At 47.8% G+C, this 10,550-nt stretch overlaps 1 protein-coding gene across 1 annotated transcript; it reads right to left on the minus strand.

Moving 5' to 3' along the window:
• Window positions 1-8,219: 8,219 nt before the first annotated feature.
• On the minus strand, window positions 8,220-9,105 carry LOC123410351 (high molecular mass early light-inducible protein HV58, chloroplastic-like). Its single transcript, XM_045103283.1, has 2 exons — window positions 8,889-9,105; window positions 8,220-8,807 (listed from the first exon to the last, which is right to left on the minus strand). The coding sequence occupies exons 1-2, from the start codon at window positions 8,997-8,999 to the stop codon at window positions 8,346-8,348; spliced, it is 573 nt and encodes a 190-aa protein (XP_044959218.1). The 5' UTR covers window positions 9,000-9,105; the 3' UTR covers window positions 8,220-8,345.
• Between the last annotated feature and the right edge of the window lie 1,445 nt (window positions 9,106-10,550).

Below are 10,550 nucleotides of genomic sequence, written 5' to 3' on the forward strand. Positions count from 1 at the left end.
TTCTCACGGAGGAATTGGATGAGCTCGGCTTCCTATTTAGGATCGACGGTGGTGGAGATATTCGTCGGGGCATCGGTGTCGTCCGTCGGGTGGATGCTGACCTTCTTCGTCTCTCCCGCCGACTGGAATGCGGACTCCGAAGCTGGCTTCTTCGAACGCATCAAGTCAGCGGGGTCGACTGTCTTCTTGTACTCGTCAAGCTCGAGGACAGCCATCTGCTGATCGGCGATCCTTGATCCCTGCTGCAAACACTCCTCAGCCCGCTGTCGATTGCCTGTGATAGTGATCACATCTTTTGGGCCTGGCATCTTCAGCTTCAAGTACACGTAACATGGACGGGCCATGAAACGCGCATACGCCGGACGGCCTAGAATTGCGTGGTACGCGCTCTGGAAGTCCACCACCTCGAACGTCAGCTTTTCCTTACGGAAGTCCTTGTCGGAGCCGAAGACGACGTCCAACGCGATCTGGCCGAGTGACTTGGTCTTTCATCTGGGGACGACTCCGTGGAACTGCATGCTGCTCTCTCTAAGTTTGGGCATCGGAATGCCCATCCCCTTGAGAGTGTCAGCGTACATGATGTTCAAACCACTGCCGCCGTCCATGAGGACTTTGCGCAATCGGACTCCTTCCACCACTGGGTCGACGACCAGAGCCTGCCTCCCTGGGGTGGGTACATGTGCTGGATGATCCGACTGGTCAAAGGTGATCGCAGTCTAAGACCATTTGAGGAACGTGGGGTTGGTCGGCGTGGCCATGTTCACCTCCCTGTTCACCAGCTTCAGTCGACTCTTGCTCTCAACGTCAGCAAAAATCATTAGTATTGCATGGACTTGGGGGAACGGATCCTCCTTGTCCTCCTCATCCTGTTCATTGCCCTTTTCACTCAGTTGCCCTTCGCCGAACCCCTGGATCAGGAGGCGACATTGCCGAGTGGTATGCTTCGGATATATGGCGTTGCCCTCTTCATCTATCTTCGTTTGAATCGGACATGGCTGGTCCAGGATGGGGTTATTGAACTGCTTCTTCTTGGGGGTGAATTGAGCCTTCCCTTTGCCTTTGAACTTGGCATTGGTAACAGCTGTGGCTTCTGCCTGCGGAGTGGACGGAGCTTTCTGCTTCTGCTTCCGAGTGTTATTCCCATCCCCATCGGCGACTGCTTTGTGCTTGCCACTATGGATGCGGTCCTCTTCTTCTCCATTTGCATAGCGTGCCGTTATCTCCATCATCTTGCTCATGGAGATGTCGCCTGTTCGACCGAACTTCAGGTACAGATCTCTGTAGCGCACGCCTGCCTTGAAGGCGCAGACTGCTTGGTGCTCCGTGACGTTCTCCACCGTGTGGTAGAGGGTCGTCCAACGTTGAATGAAATCGCGCAGGGGTTCATTCTGCTTCTGGACACAGTGCTGGAACTCCACGAGGCCAGCAGGGCGCTTGCACGTCCCTTCGAAGGTCCTGATGAATACTCGGGCCAGATCTGCCCAGCTGTAGATGCTTGAGGGAGCCAACTGGTTCAGCCACGCTCGTGCCGAGCCGTCGAGCATCAGAGGGAGGTGTTTCATGGCGACGTGGTCGTCCCCTCCTCCGATCTGGACTGCCACTCGGTAGTCGTCCAACCATGTTTCTGGCTTGGATTCTCTTGTAAACTTGCTGATCCCCGTTGCCAATCGGAAGTTGGGAGGGATGTCAGCCGAACGGATGGCTCGACTGAAACACTCGGGGCCAGAGACGATGGTCCTGCTTCCACTCGGACGGTCCATATCGAGACCATCACGGTGGGCTCGACCCCTGTCGACCCTCCTCTGGGCGATATGTCCCCTCGCGTCAGGCCTCGGATTATAAGTGTCACCGACTGAACGCCGATCATCATGATGTCGGGGCCCGTAGGGCCCACCCCACGGAGGGGTGCGTGAGCGGCGACGATCTTCGGGATTCATGGAACGGCTGCCTCCCCTGTGTTGCTGATGAGAACCAGGGCTGTGAACTGACCGATGCGTGTTCGCATGAACAAGTCCTTAGTTCAGTCGGGACTGACTAAGGGCCATATCCCTTATGAAGGGTAGTCCTTGGGTAGGACTTATAGGGCAGGCCTATGACCCTACCCTAGGACTATAACCCCATCAACTGTAATGCAGTACGATGAGCGGTGCACACCATACATCTAGATCACATGACTCCTTCCATTCATTAAGCTTGTGAGTCGGTCAACGCCCAATCTGAACGCTGCGACAGTCACTGCACTTATTGATCGGTGGAGTCCGGAGACACATAGTTTTCACCTCCGGACCGGAGAGATGACAGTGACTCTTCAAGATGTTTCCATGATCACCGCACTTCCGATCGAGGGGAAGCCTCTTTGTATGAGCACTGATTCCGAGGGATGGCGGCAACAAATGGAGGCCCTTATTGGTATGTCGCCTCCAGAGCCGGAGAGATGACAGTGACTCTTCAAGATGTTTCCATGATCACCGCACTTCCGATCGAGGGGAAGCCTCTTTGTATGAGCACTGATTCCGAGGGATGGCGGCAACAAATGGAGGCCCTTATTGGTATGTCGCCTCCAGAGCCGGAGGTAGAAGATGGAGGGAAGAAAGATAGAGTCCCGGCCGGCGCTCCTTTCACTTGGAGTGCCGCCAACTTTGCTCATTGTCCTCAGGACGCAAATGACGAGGAGATCCATACGTATGCTCGCGTGTACATGTCGTATGTCATCTCTAGGACTATCTTCGCTGACGGCACTGGCAAGAATGCTCCATGGATGTGGCTGGAGACATTGACTGTTTTCGACAACAAGTTCAGTTGGGGCTCGGCCGCACTGGCTTACTTGTATCGGCACGTAATAAATTTTTAATAGTAAGTACTCTCTCTTATACTTTTCTGCTAAACTGATGCATGTTTGTTGTTACTTTTAGTTGGACGATGCTTCTCGCAGGTCCACAAAGGACGGTGGAGTTGGTGGTTGTATGCTCCTACTTTCGATATGGAGCTGGGAACGCCTTCCTGTTGAACGCCCTAAAACCTCAAAGTGGAATACGTGGGATGACCATGGCAACCATGTACGGCTTCCTACCTGGGCTTACAAGTGGGACGTGGTATCGAAGGTGGCAAGCGAAGTGAATCTATTGTAGAAGCAATACACCAACGAGATGGATTCGCTTACCGCTGAGCAGGTAAGATGGTTTCAGAGTTGACTTCCAGCTTTTGTTGTGAGTAAAATGAATTGTGCCTTTTATGTTGTGTTGTAGGTGGAATGGCAGCCATATGGTGTCGGGCCAAACTTTGGTGATGCACACACGTTCGAGCTCAATCCAATATGCCTGCAGGAAAAACATCTTTGGCTAATGTGTTGTCCCCTTATATGCAATTGGGCGGTTGAGTTTCATCTCCCGCATCATGTGATGCATCAATTTGGGTTGTTTCAGCCACACCCGCCGGAGTGGGTGGACACCGACACACAGCTTCAGAGATAACAAAATCATGCACAATAAAGAACTACTCATGGGTCTTGTTTTTAGTGTTGATCGAGCTACTGATGGGTTTTGTAAAAAAACAGGTTGGATTGGAGGAGGCAGCGAAAGATCAAGGATTAGCATAAGCATCATAAGAACTATGTCATCATGTTCGAGCAAAGTGTGCAGGCAGCTACGAGTACGCAAGGAGCCCAGCACCGCGAGCATTGTCCGCTTGCGTTCAACAACTACGTAAGATGGTTTCAAGAGAGTACTCGTGTCGAGATTTGTCCGTCGGCTTACGAGGAGGACATATTGGAAGAACCCACTGAGTACGATGCACTTGCCCATGGCGAATACAACAAGCTAATTCGCGAAGGGTACCAAACTTCCTTCGCCCCTGTCCTGAACTTTGTGGTAAGTGTGCTCACCTATGTTAAGTGTGAACTCTAGTACACATATTCACTTGCATGTCATTGTCTTGTGATCATAGCGCAAAGAGGTCAAGAAACAAGTTGATGAGTCCGAAGCTATTCTAGACAAGACACGTGGAGGAAAAAAGGGAGAATCTGCACTTCATCTTTTCATGTTGGTGCGGTGATCTCTGCAAGGTGAAGGAGGTGACGGATTTTTCAGATTGGTTGGGCATGAAGTTTTTCATGTGCGCCAATTATGAATCTGATCCACCCGAATCTATTTCTGCGTACATCAGGCCTCCGGTATGCTCAAGTCATCCAGATTATTGTTTACTTGATATTATTGTTTACTTGAATCTGATCCATCCGGTAGTCTCCTCCTCCTCTCTGCATGTACTATCATTGGATTGACACGGAAATGCCGGACTGGGCGGTGACCGAGATTCGTGAAAGAGGTCGCCGTGCATGGGCTAGCTTGGACTTGGAAGAGCGCCGCGAGAAGGGTGAAGCAGAGGAGAAAGCAGCGCAGAAGAAAGAGTGGGAAGAGTACTATGTGGAGCAGAGGGCTTTTCTTGATGAGATGATAAGGAAAAACCAAGAAGAGAAACTTCGGCTGAAGGAGGTTTACAGACAGCGGGAACAGGCCCGTGAAGCTGAGAGGGAGAGAAAGAGAGAAAGGGCTCGTGCGGCCAAGGCAGCAAAAGAAGCCAGTGATGGAAAAGGAAAATATCCACGTTGGACTCAGTAGATTTCACCAAATTGTATGAGCAAGTTGTATCTTAATTTCAGCAAGTTGTATCAGCACGTTGTATCTTAATTCCGGCAAGGTGTATTGATGACCCACAAGTATAGGGGATCAACCGTAGTCCTTTCAATAAGTAAGAGTGTCGAACCCAACGAGGAGCAGAAGGATCTGACAAGTGGTTTTCAGCAAGGTAAAATCTGCACGCACTGAAATTGTCGGTAACAAGTGATTGTGTGGTGAGATGATTCGTAGCAAGCAACAAGTAACAAAAGTAGCAATGGTGCAGCAAAGTGGCCCAATCCCTTTTGTAGCAAGGGACAAGCCTGAACAAAGTTCATACATAAATTTCATACACACTTATTATCATAAAACAACATAGAAACTCTCTAGCTAAAGCATTTAAATGCAACAACAAATGCGATCAAGATCGCAACTAAGGTAACAATTGATAAAACAACATAATGATACCAAGCCTCACTATCAATGGCATATTTTCTAATCTTTCTAATCTTCAAGCGCATTTTCTCCATATTGATCTTGTGATCATCGACGACATCGGCAACACACAACTCCAGTTTCATCTTCTCTTCTTCAATTCTTTTCAATTTTTCTTTCAAATACTCGTTTTCTTTTTCAACTAAACTTAACCTCTCGATAAGAGGGTCGGTTGGAATTTACGATTCACATACCTCCTAGATAAAAATATCTATGTCAACTTGATGGGCATAATTTGTCATAAACACGAAATGCAGCAAATAGTTATAAAAGAGAATATACCACATCCGAATCATAAACCGGACGAGGGCCGACGGGGACGGATATCAAAACCATGCCACTATGTATAACAGACAACGTACGGGTAAGAAAATTATACAAGTAACTATATATCTAAATCACACAAACATGATTTTCTTTTTATAAAAAAGATAATAAGAACAAGAGGCTCACCATGGTGGTGCCCGCGATGGGACGGTGCGGGCGATTGACGGTGGTTAGGACGGGGACGGGAAGGCATTAAGTAAACCAGACCTACATATGCAAACTAAGAGTTAATTTGAGCTCATATTGCATATAAATCAAATAAACTACCACATATAATTACTTCCAAAGTAAAACCCACAAATCACTATACTTATAGAGCATTTCAAGAGCTAATCTAACAAGAGAGATAAAAGGACAAAGTTGCTGACCTTTGTGATCACTTGGATGGATGGGGGGCCTTCAAATCTTGACAAAATTTGGGGAAAATGAAGCATGAGATCGAGCTTCGGGGAAGAACAGAGAGGGGAGGAAAGGGGAAGAACAGAGAGCTCAAACGCGGGTTGGACGAAGTGTTTATATAGGAAAACCTTTCGGCCCGGTTGAAGACACAAACCGGGATTGAATGTGAGCTTCTAGAACCGGTTCGTTCCACGAACCAGGACTAAAGGTTCTAGTGGGGCCCCAACCTAACACCAGCTTGCCACCACCCCCTTACTACCAGTTCGTGTCAGGAACCGGTACTAGAGGTTGAACACGAACCGGGACTAATGATGCCCCCTAGCCGTTGGAACCGACACTAATGGTCACATTAGTGTCGGTCCTTTTACAAACCGGGACTAATGTATCTCACGTAAAGTAGTTTTTATACTAGTGCCTTTAGTCTCGGTTGGTAGCTGGAACCGGGACTAAAGGTCCCAAACGAACCGGAACCGGTGCCCGCCGAGGCCCAACAGGAGTCTTGGCCGCTCGAACCGGGACCGAAGCAAGAATTAGTCCCGGTTCGTAAGTCCATCGGGACTATTGCTCGATCGAGGCTAGGACGAAAGCCCTGTTTTCTACTAGTGATTTGGGTTTAAGGTTTCGGATGCACAAGTAGTATCTCTACTTAGTGTGAAGTTTAGGCTAGCAAAGGTATTGGGAAAGCACCACATGTTAGAGGATCTATAATAATATAATTTCTATGTGAATGTGAACAAGCATAAATCATTAAGTTGTCTTCCTTGTCCAATGTCGACACTTTTGGCATATTATAATTAATGGGGGATCACAATCATAAAAGATGGCAAGTATAGTGTATTTGCATGTAAATCTTTTGTTTCCTTATTAATTCTTTCATGTGTTGCATCACCGACCAATGCTATGTTTGTCAATCTTCAATAAATTTTACCACTTATACTTTTCCTTATGTGATGTCACTACTTACTATAAGATTGGCATATGATCTTTTTTATTATTCTCCTTTACTTTGATTGCAGCAAGAAAGTAGAGAAGCAAAACTCAAACTAAATTTTATTATATGACTCTCACTTGATTATATAGATAGATACATGGATTACGAAACTAGCACTCGAACTAAACTTTTAAGTAAATAAATATGTTATGAATACCAAGCAAATTATACATGCATTTCTTATATTTAAATTGAGTAAAATCATGAGTACAAACATTTATTAAATATTTACAAATATTTGCATTCGTATAATTTTTACTCGTGAAATATATTAAAAAATTATATAATTTAAATATTAGACATGATTGAATATTCATATCAACAGTTTCAATTTTAAATTATACAACCCTTAAACTATACAAATGTATGAATAATTATTTAATGTTTGTACAAGTGAAATACTATTTTAGTTGTTATTTTGAATTATTTGTATTATTTTAGATGGTGCATTTTTTATAACTCATAACTATAATTTAAATATGTGAATATTTTTGTAAAAATACTTGAACAGTTTTTGAACTAGGTTTTTTTTGTATGTATAATGTTTATAACACATGAATATTTAGACGTAATTTTTGTTACTAAAATTACAATTTACATACCATCTAGAAATCTCCAACCCCTCAACAAAATCTACAAATTTCCAAAAAAAAAACTTGCAAAATGGACTGGCGCCTTTTTTCTCAATACATACTATCCGTTGTGGTTAAGTACGTGTTGTAGTGGCTCGAACACTTTGCGTGTTTACCTTTGCTTGTCGGTTTGAGACGTAGCTGCCACACCTTTTCTAGCCAGAATGCCTCGGATCGTATACGACGGTCGTTGGTTCAATGAAAGGGGTTTTGTGCAAAAAAGAAATCTCACGAGTTGGCTTTCTCCGCAAATAAAAATATGATGGTCTTTTATATAAATATGCGTCGGCCGAGCGTCCTCATTCACTCACAGGTGGGGCCATACACACTGGTACATACATATTTTGTGACTGTATTTGAACGTGATGACAAGTTAGGTGACCATAAATTTGAATTTTTAAGATTGAGAGGAAAGAAAATATCATTAACCACATATGCACATCTTTGGAAAATCTTGTGGAGAGAAACAACATATTTCTTATCTTATTCCGAGTGATTGTACATTCAAACGCGTTTTCGCACTGAGGCCATCGTCGACAACACAAATGTGATGCCATGTGGAAATATATTACGTTCAAAGCGTGTGTTATTTTCTCTTCCGTTGCAACGCATGAACTTTTTTGCTAGTATAAATAATATTTGTCGTCGTGGAAATATATAGTCAACCACAAGAGGACGGGGCAAAACTTGTCAAGAAAAGAAAAGGAGAAACAAGAAGAAGAGATGTTGCGATGACGCCACACTAACAAAGGATAAGAAGCCAGGAAAACAACCTAAACATGAGATTTACAAAATTCGATCACCGATGGTACAAAATTGCAACGTGGCTACAACGGTTAGTGCTATTACAATTTGTCAGTTCAAAATGAAAATCCACAGCGCTACAATCCCTTAGATGTTGACGAACGGCGCGCCGGTGATGAACTCGGTGGCGGCGAGCGCGACGAGGCCGAGCATAGCGAAGCGGCCGTTCCAGAGCTCGGCGTCGGCGCTCCAGATGCCGCTGGATTTGCTCTCCACGCTCTGGCCCTGCAGCAGCGGCACAAGCGACGCTACGGAGAAAACCCCTGCGGTCGCCAGGAACCAGCCCAGCCCGGCGCCACTGCCGGCCTGGTCGAGGAGCCCACCGCCACGCGCCGCCTCGACGGACAGCGCCGCCACGAAGCCTACCATGGCCAGCCGGCCGTTGATGCGCTCCGGCGCCGGGCCGCTGAACGCGAGCGCGTCCCAGACCGAGGGGTTAGCCTTCTTAGTCATGGGCTTGGGTGCCGCCGGGATCGGGGTCGGGGCCGGGCTCGTGCTCGGGGAGGAGGTCGATGCGCTCGTTGTCTCCTTGGTTGAGTCCATGTCAGGCTGCACATACACAAACATATCTCACGTTGAGATCGAGTCTCCAACTAACCAACATGCAAAACAGTCGACGTGAAAGCTCACCTCGGTCTGGGCCCTGACGACGAGGGCGCGCCGGCGCGGGGCCGCCACTGGATAGCGGGCGGCGGACCGGCCAACGACGGCGAAGGAACTCAAGGCCACCATGGTCGCCATTACTCAAGGCAGAGACTAGAAAAGCTAACGTACGAAGAGAACTGACAAGTTGGTGCTGGCTTAATCGATGGGCGATGACACTTGGCTAATGTTGTTTCGCTGTGTCTCTGTGAGCGAGTCGCTGCTGCACTTTTATAGCGGCCGTGAGGAGGTCGCCGGTGGACGCGGCCGTGGCCACGTGAACGCCGTGCAAGAGCTGTACGTGGAGGGAGGGCGGCGGCGGGCTCACATCCAGGTGTACATCTAGGCCGCCATAACTGGCAAAATTGATAAAAATGACCCCTGGAATGAAAGAACTCACAGAGTGAACCTTCGGAAAAAAGATTTCACGCGTCTGACCCTTTTGTGTGACGCCTGACACCTAGGCGTCACACTACACTGTGTGACGCCTAAGCGTTCGACGCCACACAAACGGCCACGCTGGACAGGCCGGGCCCACCCCTACATAGTGCGACGCCTAAGCCTCAGGCGTTGCACACTCTGCAGTGTGGCGTCGAGCGCATAGGCGCCACAGTGTGACTTAGTCTCGCATCGCATAGTTGACCCTCATGAGCAGCTCGCCATGCGGAGAAGCTGGGCAAGGCGGCGGCCATCGCGTCCATGTGCGTGCACGTGGAGGCGGCGCAACGGTCGTTCATGGGCGAGGTGGTGCAGGCGCTGAAGCGGCTCCCTGGGCGGCGGCGCCACGCCCACGGAGGAGGAGGGGGAGTCCCCGTGGAACGACGGCGGCAGGAGCTGCTCGTGGAACGGCGACAGCGACGCGCCGCCCTGGCCGCGCGTCCCCGGGGCGCCTCGCCCGGGCGCGGTCGTGGGCTACAGAGGAAAAAAATGAAAAATACCCGCACGAATTTTCATATAAAATCAATGGTATATGATTTAGATGTGCAATACTGAAGTCATCGGAATCCCGATCTTCGATGGCACATTGGCGTCCCATAATTCTAGCCAACCACTATGTTCAACGCCAGAGGAGGAAGACTCAACTGCATCTGCCCCCTGCTTTTTTTTGTTTGATCGTTGTGCTGGCTCCAACCCTCTTCTCCTTTGTGCGTCGACGAAACAAGACGGTTGCTCACGCCTTGCATGGACGTGCCTGGGCCAGGGACATTACTGGCGGCAGGGACGGAGTCAACATGCAAGCATAAGGGGGGCAAATTTGTTTATGGAGAAGGCAAAATTCATATGAAATGAAATTTCTTGGCTACAACAACCACTATCATAGTAAAAAGAACAATTTGTTAGGGGGGCTACCCCCTCCCCCCTCGCACCGGGGTCTACCCCCCCCCCCCCCTCGCCCCCCTAGATTCGTCCCTGACTACACGCGATTGCCCAATACTTGAGGAGTTGGGACATGGTGGACTCGGTAACGCTCAGGGAAGAAGAACATGACACCATCTGTTGCAAGATTTCATATCAAATTTGATTAGAAAAATATGTAGAGTTTGAATATGTTGTTATTTAATATTTTTAAAATACTATATAGGATACAGTGTAAATCAATATTTGTCTTTATTTCATACACACGATCTGTATTGTAACATGTAAACTTAA

The sequence above is a fragment of the Hordeum vulgare genome, chromosome 1H (assembly GCF_904849725.1).
Source record: "Hordeum vulgare subsp. vulgare chromosome 1H, MorexV3_pseudomolecules_assembly, whole genome shotgun sequence".
Classification (NCBI taxonomy): Eukaryota; Viridiplantae; Streptophyta; class Magnoliopsida; order Poales; family Poaceae; genus Hordeum; species Hordeum vulgare.

What these genes read in the sequence shown, in the direction of transcription:
- LOC123410351 (XM_045103283.1), bottom strand. Translation starts at nt 8,999, where the DNA reads ATGGCGACCATGGTGGCCTTGAGTTCCTTCGCCGTCGTTGGCCGGTCC. An exon ending in TCGTCAGGGCCCAGACCGAG is followed by an intron (nt 8,808 to 8,888) that starts GTGAGCTTTCAC and finishes GTGTATGTGCAG; the next exon opens with CCTGACATGGACTCAACCAA.